This window comes from Brachycentrus maculatus, unplaced genomic scaffold (genome assembly GCF_059751285.1).
Source record: "Brachycentrus maculatus isolate JH-2025_06_01 unplaced genomic scaffold, ASM5975128v1 h1tg000788l, whole genome shotgun sequence".
In the NCBI taxonomy this organism is placed as follows: Eukaryota; Metazoa; Arthropoda; class Insecta; order Trichoptera; family Brachycentridae; genus Brachycentrus; species Brachycentrus maculatus.
The window spans coordinates 32,816-59,357 of NW_028281516.1; the positions used below are offsets into that span (position 1 = coordinate 32,816).

The 26,542-nt window shown below is 33.5% G+C and overlaps 1 protein-coding gene and 1 long non-coding RNA gene across 2 annotated transcripts in view; both read left to right on the top strand.

Annotated features, from left to right (window-relative positions):
* The first annotated feature begins 1,691 nt into the window (after positions 1 to 1,691).
* On the top strand, positions 1,692 to 2,644 carry LOC148300203 (uncharacterized). Its single transcript, XR_015838965.1, has 2 exons — positions 1,692 to 1,827; positions 2,500 to 2,644. It is a non-coding gene; the product is annotated as an uncharacterized LOC148300203 (long non-coding RNA).
* Positions 2,645 to 3,270: 626 nt separating this feature from the next.
* Positions 3,271 to 26,542, top strand: part of nst (phosphoglucomutase 3-like protein nst) — a 30,264-nt gene continuing 6,992 nt past the window's right edge. Inside the window, exons 1-9 of the mRNA XM_088275109.1 lie at positions 3,271 to 3,442; positions 12,749 to 12,819; positions 15,326 to 15,458; positions 18,827 to 18,922; positions 20,403 to 20,557; positions 22,336 to 22,538; positions 24,138 to 24,262; positions 24,995 to 25,154; positions 26,316 to 26,473. Coding sequence (XP_088131235.1) covers positions 3,342 to 3,442; positions 12,749 to 12,819; positions 15,326 to 15,458; positions 18,827 to 18,922; positions 20,403 to 20,557; positions 22,336 to 22,538; positions 24,138 to 24,262; positions 24,995 to 25,154; positions 26,316 to 26,473 — 1,202 coding nt within the window. The 5' untranslated portion in view covers positions 3,271 to 3,341. The remainder of the gene's footprint in view (positions 3,443 to 12,748; positions 12,820 to 15,325; positions 15,459 to 18,826; positions 18,923 to 20,402; positions 20,558 to 22,335; positions 22,539 to 24,137; positions 24,263 to 24,994; positions 25,155 to 26,315; positions 26,474 to 26,542) is intronic.

A 26,542-nucleotide genomic window follows, 5' to 3' on the forward strand; every position in this document is an offset into this window, starting at 1 on the left:
CACCCAAACATAGTTGTGAATAGGAGCAGAGAAAAACCGGGAAAAACTTGGCATAACTAAGTATTTTAAATACTGAAAGTGGTCAAGTGAGAATAATAAAAGTTTATTTAGATGGACTTTTGAATTTGCAAAATTCAGCCTTATGTTTAATCCGGGTCTGTTCTTAAAGCGACAAACCTAAGTGTTTTATATCGCCCAAAGAGTTAAAAATAGCCTCTATAGAAGTACGTTCTCGAAAAAATAAAATATCACAAGTGCATTGAGAATGTCAACACGATGTCAACATAAATTATCATTTTCCCCGCCGACAATCGACGCCATTGTTGCCCTGCCTCCGATATCAGAACAGAAATACCCTGTAACTGTTTCTAAATTGCTTCCTCCCGATCTAGATTCCTCGTCAGACTCTATCCGTTCCTGCCGTGTGAATAATTAATGACATTCAGTGCCCAGCATCGTGGCGAGACCAACAAACGAGCTCTGTTCAATTAACCTAACTCGCATCGCCACTAAAGCGAGGGATTATATATTTATAAACGTCAGATTTCCCGCCAAAGCCGCTCTTCATGCCCTCTAAAAATATTTCCAGTGCTGCCATACCACGAAATGTGCATACTTTCCCGGAAATTCAATTAAGCCTTATCCTTTAAAATGTATTCATTAAAATAAGTACCTACCTTTAGAGGTACGAAAGAAATCAACTGATGTAAACATTTTCATTAATTGATTCGGCAGTCACTTTGTGGTAAAATCTATCGATTTTTAATAAATGTTTTACTTAGTAAATAACACTATTTCTTAAAATCTACTGTGACACGTGTTTTGATGCATTCCGCATCATTTACACATACGGTGTTTGAAAATGATGTGGAATGCATCGAAACACGTGTCACAGTAGATTTTAAGAAATAGTGGTATTTACTAAGTAAAACATAAATTAAAAATGATATAAACATAGTGAGCTTTTTAAAGAATATATTTGAGAACGAAATAAGGATACAACATTTTGAGTGTGTCCAAATACTTGTTCACAAATCTGGATTATCTCCATTTATAGGAGTTATTTTCATATGATTTTTTGACATTTCATCAAAGATGAAGAAGAATATGGTCAAATCATAAGCTACTAATAAAAGAGTTTCTGCTCAATAATAAAGCATCTTTTCATCACACCGATAGATGTCTCTTATGAAGTTCTAATGATTCAAGAACAAGGATTCGAAATTGGTTCACATATGTAGAACTTCCAAGAACTTGAGTTGGTGAACGTTACACGCGTGTAAAGTAATCACTTAAACCAGCCTATGACGGTCATCAGCCCCGTAAATGCCCATACTTCCATTGTCTTCATCATCTTTAATGAGATGTCAAAAAATAATTAGCTATCGTAGTTATTCAAAATCATTCACACCGTTTAATATTTCATATAAATCATATGAGATATTAAAATAATTTGATAATTCATACGGAAGGCATCTTTTTGAAGCATTGGTCATGTGGGTTTATTATTATTTGAGTGTTATTAATTAAACGCGTACAGTTTTTTGAACGGGCGTAGGTACCGAAGCGTTTTGGCAGCTGTTCTCTCATAATTTATTTTACAACATAATTAACTAATTTGCTAATCCTAGAATACCGACTGTCATCTCGGTGATTTTGTCGGTACATTACCAAAATAGTTGGCAGCGCGCATAACCGACTACTTTGTTTATTAACATTCATTAGTTTGACTAAGGGTCCGAATATCGATGAGTGGACAGTAAAAATAAACATTCTGACATCTCAACATGGATGAAGAAGAACATGAAAGTCCGAGTGACTCAAATTGTGAGTGGATCAAAAAACAAAGTCTTTTTATTTCTCAAAATAATATATCACTATGATCCACAAAGTTAATGCTTTCAATATTCGAAATAAAGCATTTTTTGGCATTGCACGGTAACGACTAGTGGATGATATGTGGACAGGGCAAATGTCGGGATAATATCGCTCACTCCTTTCAAGAACGTCATAAATCTAAAATCGTAAATTTTCAGTTGTGCATGTTTTCGGAATGCCCAGAAAATAAACTATATCCCAGCAAAAGAGGCATATTTTAAACTTAATATTTACCCGCTACAAGGCACTAAGTGTTGTTTTTGTATTTTGAAGAAAAGGTCTTGTTTAATTATATTTTGAAATATGCTAAATATTTTTCAAATGGAGAAAAAACCTTCAGGTTATACCTAAAAAGATCTGTTGCACAGTAAAAAGTTCAATGAGTGGCTTGATATTTATTTTTAATACATTGTATTATATTTTTAAACTTTAAAAGCGTTCTCTTGAAAAATTAAGTTTATTGATTTATGACGTTCTTGAAAGGAGTGAGCAATATGTATGAGTGTAGAGGAGGCGAAAAATATTTGAAAATACGGAAAACTGCAGAGTTCTATCTTTTCTGTCTACCCCTACGGTGAAGTTTTTTTAAATTTGTTTTTAATGTAATAACCCTTCTTTTAGGTACATTGGAGCTCATGTGGTCAAAATATGTAATTTGGTTTTTTTTTATTTAAAACTTGCTCTTTATAAAAAATAAAATGTACATATTATAATATATCATGCAAATTATTTAGAAAAATATTAAACACTTGTATAATATCACTTATATAGTTTTATTTCTTTACGTATTTTTTAAGGATAATCAACATGTCATTCCACAAAGTTAATGCCGAATTAATAAATACAGTGGAACCTCTCATAACGAGCATAATTCTTTCTAGAATCATACTCGTTAAGCGAAATACTCGTTAAGAGAACATTTTTTGTTTTGACTGGCGCGGAAGTCCCGGCTTACAAGTGAATATCGTGAAAAAGGGACTTGCCCTTTCTCTGTAACTCGTTATTCGAAATGTCACTCGTTAAGAAAGCAAGTTTTTCTCATTTTTTGCTCGCTATGCGAATTCTCCTTATGAGAGGTTCACTTTAATATATCATGCAAACATTATTATAATGTTGATTGTAAAAATAAATTATAATACATTTGACTGACATCTGCCGCACTTATGATGAACTAAAATTTTGCGCATTATTTTGTTAGTCTCAAAGGCTTTGAAAGGAGAAACGTGAAAACTGTTTTACCGACGGACTATTACAGATTACAGATTACAGATTGCAGACAGGATTGCAGATTGCAGGAACCTGCTCCACCGGCCATTTGTCTGCACTTTTGTTGATAGGTAACGAAATCTGACACACGAGGAGTCGAGACAAAAACTCGTTTACTTTCATGACGTAGGTAGTCTGACGTTTGTGGCGGTAGTTACTGAATGGCATAGCGCGCTGTTAAATAAATACCGAGCAAAATGACAGGTAACTACAGAACCGTTTACGCTTTCGCCAGAGAAATGCATCCGAGAATCACAGACTTGGTCATCCAATATGGAACTGCGGGCTTCCGAACGAAGTAAGTCTCCTTCATCCTTTCTTTACGAGGTTATAAAATGGATTTTTCATAAAGAACTCTGGCTATTAGAATGACTCATATCATTCAGTATTCGTTTAGTATAATTCCCATATCATAACATAGACCCCTCTCCTTATACGTCCATATGTTTATACGGTAGTAGAATTTTGATTAGGGGAGCTTGATACGCGATATTTGATAATGATTCGATATTTTATTCGGTCCTGTTGAATATATTTATATATTGTTACTGACCGGATGACAGATTAATATTATAAATAAGTTTATCTTTAGGCTGAATGATTTTTCATGAATGAATCAAACCATATAATTAATTCATTCCACACAATGACAGCTTATGGTTAGTAAATTTATTACATAATTTAATTGGTATAATTGATATGAATTGCGCTAAATATGGGCATGTTATAAATTGTGCAATTTTCGTTTGTCCTTCTGAAAACAGCCAACGTTATCATTTTTTAATTTTACATACAAGTTGAATAGTGCTGAAGTCAAAATATTTTTTCAAATTAAATTTTATTTATTATAGTTTTTATATGAAAATTGGAAAAAAATATAACTTGAAAAATATGTTATTCATATCCTATTTAAACTCACAAGTTAAATCATAGAACTAAAACCATACACCATTGCTAACTTAGAATCATTGAACTGTATAAATCATGCCTTTCTTGAAAAAGCGAGTGTTTTTGCCTTTCATTTTCACTCATGAATTACATGAAATCATAGTAACTTTAAACATAAAGAGTAAACTCACTCACACTTAGGAATCGACTGTAAAGCTTATAAAGTTAGAACATGATAAGCGGTGTTGAATAAGCAGTATCTAGATTTCAGAGTCATTTTGACATTAGTTTATTCAAATGCACAGTCCTGAAAATTAAATATCCATAAATATGGTGTTAACATTGTTTGGTTTCTTAAAACTATCATTCGGATTTACATGACAACAATTGGAAAAATTTCAAAAATTTCAAAAAAATATAATTTTATGTTCTCTAAACTAATTTTTACTGTTAGCTACAAAATGCAGGATCTTATTTATGACAAACTATTTATTGTATTATATTTTGTCCGCCTCCGTAGTGTAATGGTCAGCATGCTCGCCTACCGTTCTGGAGGTCCCGGGTTCGATTCCCAGGGGGGTTTAATAAATAAAAGTGATTTTTTCACTCTAATATTTATTCAATATTACACTGGACTGGTACCTGAAGTGGAGGGCTGATCACCTTTCCTTCATGTGTAATCGATCGAGATAACGCTGCGTTTATATGAAGCAGTGCCCTATGCACCATTGGGGTGCGGTAAGGGATATATTATTATTTATTATTATTTATTGTATAAAAAAAAATCTTTTTTTTATTATCTGGGGCTATGACCAAGTCCATCTTTTGCAAGCATTTTTTAGTCTAGACCCAGGATTGGGGAAACTTTTGAGAATATTAATAATCTATGAAAAAGCAATGCAATTGGAAATTGTGAAAATGCTCAGTAACAGCAGCTGTCAAGAACCACACTATCCGCCATGAGCATCATTTAGTATTGCTTGTGCTGCTGTTGCGTTTGTCAGATGGCGTTGCCATTGCGGTAAAAGAAAAACATAGTATTACCTGTCATAGGTGTATATTAAAACATGCGCATATTGACATACAACTTTATATCAAAATATCAAGGCAATCAATGAATTATTTACGGAGATTAAAAGATTTTAATCAAACAAACATTTAAATTTTATCTATATAAAAATAGATAAAAATACCTGAGTATACCAGTGTAATGTTGTTTCAAAATTTCAAAGAAATCGGCAAAGATTTAAGATTTTTAACAAACCATCTCAATGGTTTTATTTATCTAGATCTGTGGCTCTTAACCTGGGTTCGAACCCCAGGGGTTCGGTGAGCCAGTCTCCCGGGTTCCGCGGTGGTCAAAACACACACCTGACTTATTGTACGATTATGAAAAATGATACAAAGTACGATATATTCATTTTTCCAATAGATAAAGTATATTATTTGAAAGGAATATATCAAATATTATGAAAAATTATACAACGTACCATATGTCGCTCACTCCTTTCAACAACGTCATATATCAAAAAACTAGATTTTTCAGGAGATCGTTTTTAAAGTTAAAGTTAAAATATAATAAAACGTGTTAAAAATAAATATCAAGACACTTTTTTAATTTTTTACTGTGCAACAGATCTTTTTAGGCAAAACCTGAATGTTTTTTCTGCATTTGAAAAATATGTAGCATGTTTAAAAAAATAATAAAACAATACCTTTTCTTCAAAATGCAAAAACAACACTTTCTGCCCTGTAGCGGGTAAATATTAAGTTAAAAATATGCCGCTTTTTCTGGGATATAGTGCGTTTTCTGGGCATTCCGAAAACATGCACAATTGAAAATTGACAATTTTTGATTTATGACGTTGTTGAAAGAAGTAAGCGATATCCAATAATAATTTTTTCACTTTAGCACCGGAAGGGGAAGGTTTATATCATTCAGAGTAGTGAAAGACCAATCTGTATTAATTATTGAGATATTTCACTAAAGTTTGCTTGGAAGAAATTTAACTTAGGTTTACTAGTTCGGGTATAGTCTTTCTTAAAACTCAAGAATGTTATGTCCAGAGGCGGGCGATAGACATCTGGTGGTACCAGTTCATCAGCCGAGGAAGTAACAGTTACGTATTCAGGAAAATTGGTGAAAACTAGATCTAGTTTCCGACCAATGGAATTAAACACTGTATTCACTTGTGATATTCCTAGGAGATTAGACAAATCAATGATTCACGGGCATTACCCGTTATCGTTTTGTGTATGTAATTGGCAGGATTCCATTCAACGTTTGGTAAATTATAATCGCCCACCTGGATCTGTTTGGTGTCTGGATATTTTCTTTTTATATTTGTAACTTCCTCTACATAATTACTGCAGGTCAACAAAGGAGAAGCTGGGGGTATGTAGACATATCGCTCACTCCTTTCAACAACGTCACATATAAAAAAACTTGATTTTTCAGGTCCTGGTGTTGGGTCACTACGCAAAAAAAAATTAGCGATTTTAAATTGGAAAAATGCGGACATTCATGGCTAATCCTCTTAATTAATTATAAATGAAGTTAAAAATTATAATAATTAAAATTTATTTGCTGAAAACATTAAAAAAACCATCTGGCAACGCTTACGGAACAAGCATAGGTCCACTCTTGTCGGAAGCTCAAGAGCTACTGACGCTAGCCAGAGAATATTGAACTTGCACAGTGCAAGTATGCAAGAGTGAGATGCGAATGTAGTGTCGCGGTTCCCGCACACCTTTCATTCGCTGTTTATACGCAAATTCGTTTCCAATATTCACAAAATACCTCCGATGTACCTGATAAATTCTGATTATTATTAATATTTTATTTTAAATCAATGCGTAAATATGTTATGGAAGAATACCTAAAATGTTAGCCTTGTATTTATTATATTTATAGAGATATTGATGGTTATTAGAAGCAATGTGTACAAGGTACACAACACCGGGAAGGGAGGGTTAATGCAACCCTTGTAAATGTAATTTTTTGCATCCCATGTAAATTTACTTGTACAAGCCATCCAGTTGTTTATGTTAATAAAATAATCGTGAATATCGATTCACAAATACATACATATATTGATGGTTATTACATATCTATTTCCGTTCCATCTATCATCCCAAACCATTTAAATCCACGTCTGCCCATTTGAAAGAGTGATTCCCAGACATACAATGAAAGTAAACATGACTAAGAAACATTTGGGAACCAATGATCTGACACTAATTATAGAATAAACACATTATCAAAAAAATAATGTTGTTTTAAAATTTATTTGAAAAACACATTGTGGTTTTGACGTGTTTAAGACGTTTGTTATAAATTGAATTTACGCCAGTTTCTTGTATTTATTGAATCTAGCAATATGGCGTTAGTATGGAGATTTCACACAACAGACCCGGATATATTAATAAAAATAATAAATTAGGCAAACTGTTAATACAACAAAAATGATACAAGCTTTTGGTCAAAAATGCCTTTTGTTGTAGGTATTCCCGAATTCCCCAAATTTGATAGAAATACCAAAATAACTATATAGACATAAGAGAAATTTGAAATAACAATTTTTTAGTACAGCATCTCGTTTACATTTTGATACTTCAACATAGATGAAGAAGAATATGAAAGTGGGAGGATTGAGAACATTAACCATTCTACCCATGATTGATAACCACACTGCACATTTTTGGAACTTTTATATGTATCCTATAATTAATGGCAGGCGTTGTGTCATAGTTGGGTAGACGCTCGATTGCGAAACTAGCGTCGTGGGTTCGTTTCATACCAAGTGCAAAATAAAATCAAGAAATATTTATTTTCAATTGGTCTTTGTGTTTGTGATGTATTTTTCACATTTGCCTTCCATATCCTTACTCTCCTACCTGCAGACAAGCCTCTAATTGAGGCTTTGCGGTTATTCCTTTTAATTTTTTTTTTTTTCATATTTGCGTTCTAGGCAGCATCTATAGTTTATTCAAGTAAGGTTTTTATTTAGCAGAGACCCTTTTATTTAGATATATGCAAGATTCTAACCGTGTTATTTTACATACTGTGAGATCCCTAAACACATGATTTTAAATTTTTATGTAGCTTTTAATTTGACCAGTTATTTTTGTTGAATAAAAATACCAGAATAACTAAATAGCATTCAGAGAAATTTGTAATAGTCTTGCAGAATTTTTTGGTACTATATGAACAGCAATATACTCTTGACATTTTCTCTAAATGTTATGACCTTTTTCCTCAGAGAATTGAATTGTGTACTGCGTGCATTTCTTAGTTATTCTTTTGTATTGCGTATTTTCAAATGTGAGTCAATTCACCATAGCACATCATTCTTCAGTAATTTCTTCTCTGTCCAAGTGGCCAGACTATGGAATGAATTACCTCTCCTTGTAAAAAATGCACCTTCTCTAATAACTTTTGAGAAAAGTCTGAGACATTACTATTTATCATTAGAATCCTAAATGTCCATCAAACCTCCTCCCTTAGTTTTCCCTCTACCTCCTTCCCTAAACTTCCCCCTTTTCCTTTGCCCTCCTTATTATCATCTTTTGTAATTTATGTTTTTTTAAATGTCAATTTGTAAGTTAGGTTTTTTAAATGTTCAAGTACTATATACCCTCTGATTGCAAACAGCTATATCGCTCACTCCTTTCAAGAACGTCATAGATCAAAAAACTTGATTTTTCAGGAGAACGTTTTTAATGTTAAAAAATATAATAAAATGTATTAAAAATAAATATGAAGCCACTTATTGAATTTTTTACTGTGCAACAGGTCTTTTTAGGTAAAACCTGAAGGTTTTGTCTCCATTTGAAAAATATTTAGTGTATTTTAAAAAATAATTAAACAATACCTTTTCTTCAAAATGCAAAAACAACACCTTTTGCCTTGTAGCGGGTTAGTATTAAGTTAAAAATATGCCGCTTTTGCTGGGATATAGAACATTTATGGGCATTCCGAAAACATGCACAACTGAAAATTTACGATTTTTTATTTATGACGTTCTTGAAAGGAGTGAGCGATATGTGGTATCAAACGTTTTGATCAATATCACTAGTCTGTTTTTGGTTGATTGGAAAAGATTTTTTTTGGCAATAAGCCCGCCAATTTATTTATCTCTGTTCTGTACATGAAGTTTAAATAAATAAATAAATTTTTATGAGTATGTCCATACTGCTAATGTGCAAAATGATAATTTGATCTGATTGCTCCATAAGAAACGTCATAGATAAGATTAAATAATTTTATACTTCTGACACTTAGTTATCTAGTAAATATGCAAGCATTAAATGATAAGTACGGATATAAAATTTTGATTTGTTTTCATTGCTTAATTTCTTTTTTCTATTATTTTGTATATTGGAAATCTTACCTCGTAACATTTTATAAGAAAAAATTAAAATATACACTTTCTGTCTTAAACTTTATTATTTATCTTTGATTTATTGTTTCGGCAGTCACTTTGTAGTAAGACATGATACAATTGTAAAAGAAAAACACTCATTTTTACCACTTGAGTTTATTTTATTATGACGGCTAGTTTCGGAAGCAATGCTTCCATCTTCAGATCTAAATATAAACTATATATTTAGACTTGAAAATGAAAGAAAAGCTTCCTAAACTAGTCGTCACAATAAAATAAACTCAAGTGGTAAAAAACAAGTGTTTTTCTTTAACAATTTTATTATTTATCTGTATAAATAAAAATGTATCTGTTTGTTTCTTCGAATTTATTTACCGATTGCTTTAGAATTGCAACACAATGTTGCATTCTAATACGTTTTTATCGCAATGGCAGCGCCATCTGCTGAACGTAACAGCAACATATGTAATACTAAACATACCTCATGGGTTTCATTAATTGATTCAGCAGTCACTTTGTGGTAAAACCTATCCATTTTTAATTAAAATTTTACTAAGTAAATACCATTATTTCTTAAAATCTACTGTAATACATGTTTCGATGCATTCCGCATCATTTTCAAACACCATATACGGTGTTTGAAAATGATGCGGAATGCATCTAAACACGTATCACAGTAGATTTTAAGAAATAGTGGTATTTACCATGTTAAATTTTAATTAAAAATACCTTATGGGAATAATGTATTTGACAGTGTCTTAAATATTATATGTACGCAAGTATTGTGAAATTAAGTATATTAGAAATGTGTGTTATCTCTTTTTTTCTTTGCCATTTAATCAGACTGAGCCATAGCAACTCGTGACCGGGTACAGCTAGTATTATATATTAGTATTTTCTCTGTCAGTTTAGAGTACTTACCTGGGTCGGCCTTAATTGTAAGACTGATCTCCTTTTATGTAAACACTGCATCAATCCAATCCTGTGTCTTATGAACCATAAGGGGTGTGCATTATGGCATAACAAAATCTTTTGAACATTATAATATATATGGTTTTTTTGTTTTCTTGTGAGCATACAGTGTATATATGTCTATAAATCAAAATTCAAGCACTTGGAAAATTTAAAATAGCGCCTCATATGCTTGTCGACACATCGTGCCATTATGTTCTTCAATTCAATGATATATCATTATCAATATCTTCTTTTTATAAACCTAAGAATATTATTGAACTTCTTTTGCGATTCAATTTCTTCAATATTAGATTAAAAATTTCTTTGATTTTCGTAACTGTTCAGATATAAGCAGCATTTTTTCTCGGTTTTTGTGGCATATTTTTATTACATTTTGATATCGTTTTTTTTTAATACAAAAATAAAACATTTTTGATAAAACCACTTTTTGAGTTTATCAATGAAAACACAACTACTTTCGTCAACTACATGTCGCTCACTCCTTTCAACAACTTCATAAATCAAAAAAACTTGATTTTTCGGGAGATCGTTTTTAAAGTTTAAAAATGTAATGAAATGTATTGAAAGTAAATATCAAGCCACTTATTAAAGTTTTTATTGTGCAACAGATTTTTTTAGGTAAAACCTGAATGTTTTACCTCCATCTGAAAAATATTTAGTATATTTAAAAAAATAATTAAACAATACCTTTTCTTCAAAATGCAAAATCAACACTTTCTGCCCTGTAGCGGGTAAATATTAAGTTAAAAATATGCCTCTTTAGCTGGGATATAGTACATTTTCTGGGCATTCCGAAAACATGCACAACTGAAAATTTATGATTTTTGATAAATGACGTTCTTCAAGGAGTGAGCGATGTGTTCTCATCAACAGGCAAAAATAAAAAATACACTAAGGCCTCACTTGGCGTCGTAGATACGTTCCAAAAGATTCCCTGAAATTTAAACAAAATTTTAATTTACAAAACGGGAAATTACCTTTTAGAAAATTTAAAAATGATTCTCTGAATAATAATTTAAAATTAACAATGCAATTTGAAAAAAAAATTACGCACAGTGAAAATGAGTCTTAATTCAGTAACGACGCAAAGCGAGGTCTGAGTGTATTTATATGTTTGTATTTTAACCTGATGATGAGAACATCCGCAGTTCTCGAAACTAGTCATGTTTACATTAACACATTGTTGTCGGGCGGTTTTTTCATCATCCCTGACCCTAATCATCTCAGTCTGCTGCCCGACCCTCAGTATACTAATCACAATTAACTGCAAACCCAATTCTCATCTGAACATTGTTTTTGGCGTCTCTCGTGCTCTACTAAAAGTAAGCAAATAGAACGCTTAGAAGCGTATCCCGCTCTCCACCAACAGTATGTATAAGAGGCTTTCAAGCGTTTCCCGCAAACAATGTTTTAAGATGAAACAGTGATCTTTTTTTATATATGAAAGAATATGTCTGTGCATATATATAATAGTCTGTGCATCTCAGGACTTACGACTTGGTATTTAGCTAATTACACTTGATACATGAAATCATAGAGCAAGTTATGATGCAATTCAAGTATTTGGGTGTCAAACTGTCCAACAGCAATAACCTGTACAATGAAGTAAGAGTGCAAGCAAACAAAGCCTCTGCTTTAGCTGGTTGCTTAATTTTTTTTTATAGAGAAATAAATACTTGCTAAAAGAGAGTAAGGGGAGAATCTATAAGACCAGCGGAAGACCGATCTTGACATACGGCACGGAAACAAGAGCCGACACCGCGATAACAAAAAGCCTTCTTAGGACATCCAAAATGAAGACTCTACGACCCATTGCAGGCCTAACACTTCGCGACAGAGTTAGATACTCTGAATCAAGAAAAATCTGCGATGTTGAAGATGTTGTGCGATGGGGAAGTGAAAGAAGACGTTTATGGAGAAATCATGTGGGAAGAGCGAGTTCGGATCGAGTGGTGAGGATATCAGCGGACAGCAGCATAAGCGGGATCAGACCCCAGGAAGACCACCTAAACGACGGAGGGATAACTGATCTTCCACCTCCCAGGATCGGACCGGAGATTGACAGGACTTAGTCCTTAAAAAAAGGAAAAGAAGAAGAAGACACTTGATACACTTGTGTACCGTTGACCATTCTGCCTATTATTGAACATCCATAATTGGTTTTGCGGAACTCAATTTTAATTTATATATTAAATGTTAAAATCAAACACTGATTTTCTGAGTCAAAAAGACTAAACAAAATCATTGTTTGATTTTAACATTTAATATATAAACATTGAAATATCACCCGAAAGGGTGAATAATCCTGTGTCTGATGGAATGCATGGTTGATAATAATTTTTATCCTATTTTTGCAGGGCCATGTACCTCGATCACGTTCTTTATAGAATGGGTCTTTTAGCAGTACTCCGTTCAAGGGTAAAGAATGGTGAGTTTCCTCATTGATTTGTCATATCACCATAAAGATAATATTGTTTAATGAAGATATAGAATGCTATCTTTTAGATCTATGTACGCCTTGATTCAAAACAAAGACTGGTAATTAAGATTACTAATAATACCTTTAACACATTAACGACTATTAGATTTTGATGGAAATTTATGTCTCAAACCGCATGTTTTAACCTTCCCCTCCTGGTGATATGTATTTACTATAACTTGAGTTTAAAAATGAGAATATCAGTATAAAATATAATAGATAATATAATAATTTTTTTATATTCCTCCGTAATACTATTACGTGTTACATAAAAATATTAAAATATAATGTTATTCATTTGCAGCGACGGAAATAAATAAATTGTAAAATAAATCAAGGATAGAATCACCAATACATAGAGGTTGCTCAGAGTATGCATGCGTGCCGCACTCTACGTACGCGGCTTCATAATGTTTCATTTTAGTTGCGCGCAAGACATCGTTCGGGATGGTTGTATCGCTTCACTAGCTGTGGCGGATACTTACGATGTATTTTTTTTCTTTTTTAGGTACTTATTAGAGCTAACATTACAAAATTGATACATTTAACTTCAACTATGGTGAATAAAAGCAACATTTAGGAATATTCACATTTTTCCCATTTTTAAATCACATATATGGTGTACAAAATACATATCACCGGAGCGTGCAGTTTTTAACATCGTAAGGGAAGGGATAATTTTTTTTTAACACTTTGGGGTCCTATTTTAGCCATGCTTTATCAAATGTATACGCTGTGTTGGTTTTCTCATCTCTGCTCAACATTACATACATAAACTAATTAACTAACTAACCATCACGTCGCACGAGCACGCAGAGAGAATAGAACGCCACACCAATCTGTTTTTACAAACAATGTTCGCCTCTTCTACTTTCATGCATCTTATGCAAACATGCCGATTATTCCGACTCCTGACCTGACCACTTTCGAGTATTTGAAATACTTGATCGTGCCCCGTTTTCCTCGGTCTTCCTCTGCTTTTATTACTAACCACATTTGCTTCATAATTTTTTTTAGTAATCTTTCTTCATTCATTCGATTTCCATGCCCAAATACACTTTTCTGTAATACTGCATCAATACGATGCATTGCCCTATGTACCATTGGGTACAGATGAAGGTTAAAAAAAGAAGAAGAGTATATTATAAAAAAATAATAAAAAATTCCTCAAGAATTTTGGTAGGTAGTAAATGTTTATATTTTTATTGATAAATTTCCAAATGAAATAATTTGGAGTGAAATTTATATTTGTAATTATAATTTTTTGCTTTGCACATTGTATTTCAACTTGTTTTTAAACCTGATTTGAGTATAACGTAGTTCTGAGAGACCTTGTATTACATTCTCATTTCGTAAGTGCCTTTCTTTTGGAATGCACCAACCAACTAGTTTTATATTGCATAACTCTAATATTATTTTAATAACATGCATTTTCTTATACATAACTTTATTAAAATAAAAAAAAATTCAAGTTCTACTTAGTAAATACCACTATTTCTTAAAATTTACTGTGACACAGTTTCAAACGTACATTGGTATGACTTACAGAAAATTCAAAACAAGAATCATTTAATAGATAATGATCACAAATTTAACCACAATAACGTCGAAATCGTAAAAATCAATTAATACGAAATAATCTGCAACATTTTCGAAACAATAGAAATTCATACAAAATTAAATTATAAAAAACCCATAATTAACAATATGACAATGACTAAAGCCTCCCCCCTTATTATCTAAGTTCCCATTGATAAGAATTTTTTTTTTTTTTTTTAAATAAATAAATAAAAATAAGAAACACCTCCTACCCCCTCTTCAACCTTCAATGTTCCAAGGACCCAACTCTAAAATTTAGGATTAGCTTCACATACGGTGTTTAAAAATAATCCAGAATGCTTCGAAACATTTGACTCATAAATTTGTTTAACTATCCTTTCTTCGCTCATTTGATGTTGCTATATATTTTTTTCAATTTTTCAATTCAATTCAATTCAATTTATTTATTTATAATTAACATACATGTACGAGACGTCTTCCGTCCGCACAAGACTGTATAATTTCTGGTCTCCTCTGCGGCGCAAGAAGGGAGCAAGTCCCGGCGGTTCGGCGGTCGCGTAAATACCGCTTGATGACGCGATGGACGCAACCACTGTACCCAGTTGTAAGCTGGGTACAAAGCGCTGCACCGACAAGTCAACCTCTATAGCCCTGAAAAGGGCTTTCCGAAACAGGTCCGTGAATCGGTGCAAAGAGGCGAAGCGGTTCAGGCTGGCGGCGCGGCGAAGTTTCGGAGATTGGGAGCGGAGGAGTGAAAACAAGTTTCGGTGTTTGAAACTGAACTCCTTTGTTGTACACACACAAGGATAATACCCGTACTATCTTATGTAGAGATACCTCAGAAACTTCTGTACTATGTTACTGGACAGGTGTAAATTGTTGTCTTTGATTACAGGAGCGACAATAGGTGTGATGATAACAGCATCACATAACCTGGAGCCCGATAACGGAGTCAAACTGATTGATCCTCATGGGGAAATGCTGGAGATGAGCTGGGAAGAGCAGGCCACCAAACTGGCCAATGTCAAGTAAGATGTGATTTTTTTTAAAAGGAATATTCTACAATGCAGTTAGGATAGTAAGGATAGGGAAGGTAGGTGTGGAAGATACATCACAAACACCCAAACCAATTGAAAATAAATTACATAGCACTCCAACCACCGAGGTACCTGCTGCCGCCTTAACTTGATAGGTTCATTGTGTGGGGATCTTTCTCTCCCTCTCTTGCCCTCCAGGCTACCGATCACAACCAGTCGTTCTAGGCTATCCTCATTTCCACGCGCAAAGTGTCCAAAGAACTGAAGAATCCTTCGTTTACAGACATCGGCTAGAGTCAAGCAATCCAAGTGTAGTTCCTGGCGAATGCACTCGTTAGCGCGTCTAGCTGGCCATGCCATTCGGAGCATGCGCCTCCAACAGCACATTTCGAAAATGCTAATTTTTCTCCTTTCTGCTGCCTTATGGTCCATGTTTCAGCTTAGTTATTTCTATGCCACCCCTGAAAGCGAACTGTTTCTTAATTAAGGGGGCAACAAATTGTAACCAAATTACATTAGGGTAGACAAAAGTTCCTTTCTAGGCCCACATTCTTAATTATAATACACACTTAATATTATTCATACAACAATATAATAATCTAACTAACTAACTGACTAACCATCACGCCGCTTCTCCGCAGGGGTAGGCAGAGAGAATAGAGCGCCACACCACTCTGTCCTTGCAAACATTCTTCGCCTCTTCCACGTTCATGCATCTCCTCATACATACCCGCCGATTGTAACGACTCCTAACCTGACCACTTTCAAGTATTTGGCATACCTGATCGTGCCACGTTTTTCTCGGTCTTCCTCTGCTTCTTTTCCCACTAACATTCGCCTCATAAATTTTTTTTACCGTTCTTTCCTCACTCATTCGTTCACTCATAATAATCAATGCATAATAACATTGCTAATACCATTTTTTTTGTAATTTATTTCTAAAATGAAATGAGGTTTAGTTATTTTAGAAGGCCAGTATATTAAATTATTATAACAATATGTTGTTATAACTAAATGATTATCCAAAAATAATATTCGATCAATCCAGGATTCGAACCCAAATGTATTTTCTAATAAATAACAGTCAAATCATGAGTTGGCGTACATCAAATATGCTACTCCACACCCAATTGGCTTTAATATAGTTTAAATAAACAAATCAGTCGCATCAATGAATGTTATGGTCCTAGAACAATGGTAGGCATATTAAATTTTATCGTTTATCGTGCTTTTTTAAAAATGTATTTCTATTTTATGTTCACGCATTATGTCAAACAACGTGTAGTTTTAATTGTAAAAATGGAAAATTTATCTTTTATTTTATTACCGGCAATAATGTTTTTTTAGAATGTAATTTTTGTATTTTATATACACTGCTACTACCTACTACTATCACGCAGTTTCGCTGCAGGGATAGGCAGAGAGGATGGAATGTCACACTTGTCTGTCCTTTCATGCACTCCTAGCGTTCTTCATATTCATACATCTGGTCATACATTCCCCTAGATTACGCAGACTTTTGACACCACCAGATTTTAGGTTCTGATTGATCTGGTCGTGCCAAGTCTTTTTCCAAATACATTTACTTTCTTAGTCAATCTCTCATTATCCATTCGCTCCACATATCCATACCACCTTAAAAAACTTCTTAATCTTTTCAATTATATCCCTTGGTCAGCCTTACATTCGTTTCTTATATCTTCATTTTTAATTCTGTCATAAAAAGATTTTCCACACATTCATCCGAGGGAGCACATTTCAACAGCGTTCACTCTGTTTTCATCCTTCTTTTGCCGTCGACATTTACTTTGTTAGTCATTCTTTCGTTATCCATTCGCTCCACATATCCATACCACCTCGAAGAACTTTTCTTTATCTTTTCAATCATCCCTAGTTTAGCCTTACATTATTTTCTAATATCTTCATTTTGTATCTGTCATACAACAACTTTTTACACATTCACATTTTAACGGCGTTCACTCTACTTTCATCCTTCTTTAGCCAATTCTTTGTTTTGCTTCCATACATCGGTAGTGTAAAGGCAAAGGGGTACATCTGTCAAATTTTTCACTTCCTAAGTTTGTTCTACAAAATGTCTAAAAATTGTATAAAATAAAATAAAATCCTCGATAACTCAAAATCAAAAATAGATTTATTACAAAAAAGTGGTATTTATGAAATTACGTGTGGAGATTGTGACAAAAAATATATAGGCCAAACTGCGAGAAATTTAAAGATTAGAATTAAAGAACATCGTAGCGGTCTTGTTAGAAATTATTTTTCGGAATTTGCAAATCACATAATAGATACTAATCACTCATTTCACTCTCATAAATTAAAATTATTACACCTCGTTCCATATAAAGGCCAAATTATGAATTATCTTGAAAATTTAGAAATCCAAAAAAACCTAAATTCTAATAATAATTTATTAAATAATATATTGTTTCAAAATTCTTCACCTTTGCTTTCCATTTTTCCTTTGTTTTCAAACTCCGCCCCTTGACTAACCCCCTCCCCCTAACCTTCCCCTCTCCTTATTTATAGAACAATTTTATATTTTATATTTTAGTTATTATACAGACCTGAATGATGGAAGTTTAACTTCTGAAACATGTAGTCTTTAATAAAACTCAAGTGGTTTAAAACAAGTGTTTTCTTTAATCATTGTAACATGTCTTACCACAAAGTTAATGCCGAAACAATAAATAAAATAAAAATGTATATTCCATACTCTGTAAAAAGGATATAGCTTTAGTTGCAATACTTATTTAGTTGATTAAGATATGTATATATAAAAATACATAAAACAAATGAGTTATTTAATTTCACAAGTTTTTTTTTGCTCTCCTGTAAAATTTGGTCTGAGACAGATGCACCCCTTTGCCTTTACACTACCGATATCAGTGTCGGTATTAGCACTCCCTTGCAAACTCCCAGTATCTCTTTCATAGACATAATCCAGCACCATCAAATAACTATGAAAATTTCCTTTATTTATCGAAGTTGTGGGAAATTCAACCCACCTTGATATGTTTTACTCCAATCTTTCAAACTTTAAAGCTAAATTGTTTGAAGTCTTATAAACCTAAAAGGGTAATTCTATTCCCAGTCCTTTCCTTTTCTTCTTTTCCTATCACTGTCATCTCCTTTTCTCTTCATCCCATACTTTTCTCATGTCTCTTCTTATATATAGACTTTTCTTATGCATAGGTGTGAAGAACTGTAATTGGTACTCATGATTTTATTTTTGTATTCTGATTTATCATATATTGTAACTGTGGTTTTTCCTTCCAATAAAATAAAATAAAAAATAAAATAAATCCTGTTTTTACTAATTTTTGGATTTTTATTTTTAGTGATACTGAACTAGAAGCTGCCGTTTCGGAAATTGTTGACAAATACAACATCGACATGCGGCTTAAGGCGTCCATTTTCATCGGGATGGACAGCAGGTGATACACAACCCATCGCACTTTATTATATTAAGTCGGGAACAATGAAACGAGAGTGTGTGTTTAGTATATCGCTCACTCCTTTCAACAACGTCATATATCAAAAATCGTCAATTTTCAGTTCTGCACGTTTTCAGAATGCCCAGAAAATGTACTACATCCCAGCAAAAGCGGCATATTTTTAACTTAATATTTACCCGCTACAGGGCAGAAAGTGTTGTTTTTGCATTTTGAAGAAAAGGTATTGTTTAATATTTTTTTTAATATACTAAATATTTTTCAAATGGAGAAAAAAATTCAGTTTTTTACCTTAAAAGTTCTGTTGCACCGTAAAAAGTTCAAATAATGGCTTGATATTCATATATAATACACTGTATTATATTTTTTAACTTTAAAAACGTTCTCCTGAAAAATTAAGTTTTTTCGATTTATGACGTTGTTGAAAGGAGTGAGCGATATGTTTAGTTGCATCTGAAAAAGTTTCATTTCAACATCTGCTCAGTATATTTATTTTTTGTTTTTCCGTTTCATTTGTAGAACTCCATTTTAACTTATGTATTAATTGTTAAATCAAACACTGATTTTTTCAGTCTACTAAGCTTTATTTTATTGTTAAAAAACACATAAAAATTAATATCGTGCTAATTTTTTCGCCTAGTTATGGCATTTTCAAACGAATGTTCGTTACGAATGACATTTGTTTGAAAATGCCATAACTAGGCGAAACAATCGTCTCAATATGAATTTTTAAGTGTTTTTTAACAGTAAAATACAACTTAGTTGACTCAAAAAATCTGTGTTTGAAATGATTTTTTTTTTTAAATTGAATGTAATTATGAGGTATTTTTACGAAAATAATATAATAACTGCAACAATGTCATAGAGGATTTTAAATTGTTAATAACCTCCAAAGATAAGACTTAAAAAAAAAAAGGTTTCGCGCAATCGTTGGCAGAAAGTCAAAAACGCCACCAATAAATACCCCAGGCAGACCTCCGAAAAGATTGAAAGACAGCTGGGAGTCAATATCCCAAGAGCGACATGCAGAGGCACAAACAGATCCCTAGGATCTACAAAAAGAAGAAGAAGAAATACTGTAAAAATAAATGATTTTGTTTTTTTTTTAATTTTATTTAACTCTCGTTTCATGTTTCCATAATACAATATATATAAATATAAATCCCTTATCCGCACCCAAATGGTGCATAGGCCACTGTGTCATATAAACGCAGTGTTATCTTGATCGTTTATACATGAAGGAAAGGTGATCAGCCCTCCGCTTCAGGTACCAGTCCATGGTAATTTTTGAATAAATATTTCAGTGAAAAAATCACTAATATTTATTTTACCCCCCTTGGGAATCGAACCCGGGACCTCCAGAACGGTAGCCGAGCGTGTTGACCATTACACTACGGAGGCGGACAAATACTTTTACCAAAATATATTTCATCGGATAATTAATATTCCTCTTTTTTGTTAGATACACGAGTCCTGGATTGGCCAAGGCCGCTACAGACGGCGTGCTGGCCATACAAGGGACTCCCCGGGATTTTGGAATAGTCACTACGCCCATGCTTCACTACTTTGTCTTGTGCAGAAATTCCAACGGAGCTTATGGAATGCCCACCGAAGAAGGTATACTGTGACATTAAAACAGGGACAATAGTCTACAAGTCAATTTTATTATATTCATCATTATTTTTTGACATAACATAGATGAAGAAGAATACTTCTTCTCCATCTTATTCCTCATTGCTGAGGATTGTGACCCTTGCAGAAGCAATGACTCTTATCCCTTGACTGCGCTGCACGTAGCGCTCCAACCACCGAGGTGCCTGCTGCTGCCTTAATTTAATCAGTCCATCGTGTGGGGATCTTCCTCTCCCTCTCTTTCCCTCCAGGCTACCGATCACAACTAGTCGTTCCAGGCTATTCTAGTTACCATGCGCAACGTGTCCAAAGAACTGGAGAATCCGTCGGGTAGAGACATTGGCCAGAGCCAAGCCATCCAAGCGTAGTTCCTGGCGAATAGACTCATTGGTGCGTCTAGCTGTCCATGGAATTCGGAGCATGCACCTTTCAACACCACATTTCGAAGGCATCAATTTTTCTCCTTTCTGCTGCTTTTATGGTCCATGTTTCAGCAGCATAGAGAAAAAAGGAGTGGACCAAGCTCCTGACAAGCTTCATCTTGGTGCTGTTACTCACACCCCGGTCTTTCCAGAATTTGTCTAGCTTAGACATGGCACTTTTGGCGATGGCGATACGACGTTTGATCTCTGAAGAGAGATCAGAAGAATACTAATATATAATAGATTAAACACATTGTGGTTTTGATGTGTTTAAGACATTTGTAATAAATTTAATTTATGCTAGTTTCTTATATCGATCAAATGTTTTCAATACGGTGTGAGCATGGAGATTTCAGATAGCAGTCCCGTATTTCGTGTAACAAATTATTAATAATATAAATTGAACATTTTCAACATCTCAACGAGAGATAAAGAAGAATATGAAAGTCTGGGCATTTACAGGGCTTACAACCGTCTTAGGCTTGGCTTATCACTTGAAACATTCACCAATTCTACCCATGATTGACAACCACACTACTAAAATTTACGAAACTTCTAGATTTATTGATCAAACTCGTAAAACAGTATGCACGAGTTCACAATAGCCATCTATGGTGTGACAAAAACCCGATTGTGCATCATGTAAACGCAGTGTTAACTTGATTGTTAACACACAAAGGAAAGGTGATCAGCCCTCCGCTTCAAGTACCAGTCCAGGGTATTATTGAATAAATATTAGAGTGAAAAATCACTATTTTTTATTTTAACCTCCCTGGGAATCAAACTTTTTTATTATAATATGTTATTTTTGTTAATTATTCTGTTGGTTTTCCAATAAATAAATTTAATAATAAATAAAAAATAAATACTTAATATTTATTTATTTTATTTTATGTTTACTTACTTACATTTTTGACATTTTTTCACATTAATATTGATTTAATTTTACCTTGGACTAGTACCTGAAATGCAGGACTTATCATCACTTTACCTTTGAATAACAAACAATCAATTTTCTGAAGTGCTCTATGCACCTTTGTGTACGGTTAAGGGTCACCTAACTTGACTTAAATCTGACAGAATAGACCCATTAGGATATTTGAAATTCCCTGGTAAAATGTTATATTTCTCTCCCTCTCTGTTCTCAATCCTGCGGATTGGTCTGTAGCAACAGATGACATCTCTTTCGTCAAGTCCTCTTCAGCTCCTCATACGTCGAGCAGCCCATGTCTTCGTATAAGTCACTTAGGTATTTGCGGCGTGGGTGTCCTCTGGCGTTTATTCCCTCTATTTATAGTTATATTTAAAAGTTGAAATTGATACAAATAAACGGCTCCCCAGGTTATTACAACAAATTGGTGAACGCGTTCAAACTCCTGAGGGCCGGAGAGACCTCGCACGGGTCCTACAAACCCAACCTGTATCTGGACGGGGCCAATGGCGTCGGCGGCAAGAAGATGAGGCACATAAAGAAGAAGCTGGAGGGGTATCTCAATGTTGAAATCTTCAACGCGGGAGGCAACGGCGGCAAACTGAACCTTAATGCAAGTTTCACATTTTTTCTTATTTCCTAAAAAAAATGGCCCAGCTGGCTAAGTTCACAGTGCACAGCGGAGTCCTGATAAATGTGTGGAAGTGAAGTATGGAGTTGGCAAAAAAGGGATGAAAGTAGACTGGATGCAATCAAAATTCCATCTCTCAGTGCGGCAAAACCATATATTGCTCACTCCTTTCAACATCGTCATGTATCAAAAATCGTCAATTTTCAGTTGTGCATGTTTTCGGAATGCCCAGAAAATGTACTATATCCCAGCAAAAGAGGCATATTTTTAACTTAATATTTACCCGCTACAGGGCAGAAAGTGTTGTGTTTTGCATTTTGAAGAAAAGGTATTGTTGAATTATTTTTTTAAATATACGAAATATTTTTCAAATGGAGAAAAAAACATTCAGGTTTTACCTAAAAAGATCTGTTTCACAGTAAAAAGTTCAATAAGTGGCTTAATATTTATATTTTGAAACTTAAAAAAATATCTCCTTTGTATATATTGTAAATATAGACTTTGTTGAAAGGAGTGAGCGATATGATAGATGTTGCAATGGTGACATGAGGAATGAACACAAGGTTGAGATAAGCATTATCGATAAAATTTAGAAACAAAATTTTGAGTGTGTCCAAGTACCATTCGAACCAAAAAATCTGCGATGTCGAAGATGTTGTGCGATGGGTAAGAGAAAGAAGACGTTTCTGGAGAAATCATGTGGGAAGAGCAAGTGAGAATATCAGTGGACAGCAGCATAAGAGGTAACAGACCCCCAGGAAGACCACACTAAATGATGGAGAGAAAGCTGGTCTTCCACCTCCCAGGAGCGGAACGGAAAATAACAGGACATAGTCCTATATAAAGAAGAAGAAGAAGAAAACCATTCGAACATCTATTATACATCGTTGTGCCCAGGGATTTTTTTGCATGTAACGCGGTGGAACGGCATTCCGGCACCTTTTAAATGGATATATTTTTTTTAAATTCTCAAAATCAATTAGACGAAACTATGTTTGCTTTTACATACCTAATTACAATCTTTATTTATAAAATTCATCAAAATGATAAAATACGGTATTGTTTTAAATATTTAAATGATATTTGAACTTGAAATATTTGGGAAGTACTTCAATAACTTTCCTACAGTCATAAAAAAATTTAAGACATTAAAATGCTAAAAAATAAATTAAATGAATTTTATATATGTTTATCTAAGAAAGAAAAAAAATCATGAAAAAAATAATAATTAATTTTAATAAAAATAAATTGTATTATGTACCAACAAACATAACTACCAAGTGTAAGTCTCTCTCCAAGCACAAGAGCTCAGTCTCTCTATTGGAGAAAACTGTGTTTTTAGTTTTAAGATTGTAAATAGAAACGTTTAGAAAAGGAAAAAAACTTTTGTAACCATATTATATAATGAAAAATAATAATTATTTTTTTTAGTAAAATGCTTGACATGAAAAAGTTCCGGGATCTTTTTTGTTAAAAAAAAGCCCTGGTTTTTCCGCACTTCAAGAATTTTAAAAAGGCATACAAGCAATTTTTGGATATTTGAAGACTGTTATTTTAAATACATTTATCGAAATATTTCAGTGTGGAGCTGATTTTGTGAAAGTGCAACAACAACCGCCCGTGGACGTCCCAAAAGAGTTGAACCAAAGAGTCGCCTCCGTGGATGGTGATGCGGATAGATTAGTTTATTATTTCCTGGACAATAGGTTGGTATCCTCACTGCTATTTTGCTATAAATCCAAGGTAATATAGCAAGAGCTTCATTAATTGATTCGGCAGTCACTTTGTGGTAAAATCTATCAATTTTAATTTAAGTTTTACTTATTAAATACAACTATTTCTTGAAATGGTTTCGATGGATTCCACATCATTTTCAAACACAGTATGTGTTGAAGGTTGAAGAGGGGGTATGATGCGGAATGCATCGTGTCACAGTAGATTTTAAGAAATGGTCTGAGCATTTATGGGGCTGACGACCGTCATAGGCTGGTTTAAGTGATCACTTTACACACGTGTAACATTCACCAATTCTACCCATTATTGACAACCACACTACTCAAATTCTTGGAAGTTCTATATATATGTATGAACCAGTTTTGAAATATTGTTCTTAAATCACTAGAACTTCATTAGAGACATCTATTGGTGAGATGAAAAGAACCTTTTTACTAAGCAGAAACTCTTTTATTAGTATGTGTGGTCCGAATCCTGGATTAAAATCACACACATGAGAAACGCCAGAAAATATCATTTTCAATTTAATTATATAAGCTTATAATTTGACAAGATAAATTTATTTACAACATTTTGAGTGTGTCCAAATACTTCACAAAATCTGGATTATCTCCAATTACAGGAGTTATTTTCATATAATTTTTTTGACATCTCATCAAAGATGAAGAAGCCTTATTACCTTGTATTTTTATTTGTAATTGCAGCGAAACGTTCCACTTACTCGACGGAGACAGAATAGCAACATTACTGGCCGGTTATCTGATGAGTCTCACCAAGAAATGCCAAGTGACAGATCTCAAACTCGGGTTGGTCCAGACGGCTTATGCGAACGGGGCCTCTACCGAATATATCACCGAAAAATTGGTATGTACTGTTCAGAATGTTCTATTAGACTAGTTAGTCAATTGCAAAATAAATTCATGAAAGATTCATTTTTAATTTGTCTGGGTGTTTGTGATGTATTTTTTACAACATTTTGAGTGTGTCCAAATACTTGTTTACAAAATCTGGATTATCTCCAATTACAGGAGTTATTTTCATATTATTTTTTGACATCTCATCAAAGATGAAGAAGAATATGGAAGTCTGGGCATTTACGAGGCTTACGACCGTCATAGGCTGGTTTAAGTGATCACTTTACACACGTGTAACATTCACCAATTCTACCCATTATTGACAACCACACTACTCAAATTCTTGGAAGTTCTATATATATGAACCAATTTAGAAACCTTGTTCATGAATCACTAAAACTTCACTACTTCTTTACATCTCACCAATAGATGTCTCTAGTGAAGTTTTAGTGATTCATGAACAAGGTTTCTAAATTGGTTCATATATATATAGAACTTCCAAGAATTTGAGTAGTGTGGTTGTCAATAATGGGTAGAATTGGTGAATGTTACACGTGTGTAAAGTGACCACTTAAACCAGCCTATGACAGTCGTAAGCCCCGTAAATGCCCAGACTTCCATATTCTTCTTCATCTTTGATGAGATGTCAAAAAATAATGTATTTTTTACATTAGATTCCTCTATCTTTACTATCCTACCTGTAGGCAAACCACTATAGCTAAAGGCTTTGCGGGTTATTCATTTAAAAAAGAAAAAAGAAAATCCGGGCAAAATATAAAGCACGATTTCTCAAAATCTATTGTCACATGTGTTTTGATGCACTCCGCATCATTTTCAAACACCTTATATAAATTGTGCAGTATGCATTGAAATAAATGTTACAATGGATTTTAAGAAATCTAATTGTGCAGAATGCATTGAAACAAATATCACAATAGATTTTAAGAGGTCTTAATATAAACATTTATATTTAGACCTGAAGATAGAAGTGTAGCTTCCGAAACTAGTCATTATAATAAAATAAATAAAACTCAAGTGGTAAAAAAACGAGTGTTTTTCTTTTAAAATATTATATTACAAAAAGCGTAATTTTTTTTAAAGAAGAACTCACTCAAAAGAAAAACTCACTCTCGGACAGTTTGGAGGTTAATGTGACGTTTTCATTTCACAGTGTGTTCCCGTGACGTGTGTGAAAACTGGTGTGAAACATTTGCACCACGCCGCCTTGAAGTACGACATTGGAGTCTACTTTGAGGCTAACGGCCACGGCACTGTTATCTACAGCCAGAGGGCTAAGGACCTTATTAAGGCGGCTACACTTGATGACGGGTAAAATGAACTCTATTCTGGACTTTCAGATTATATATCTTTCATTCATTCAAACCCTTATCCGCACCC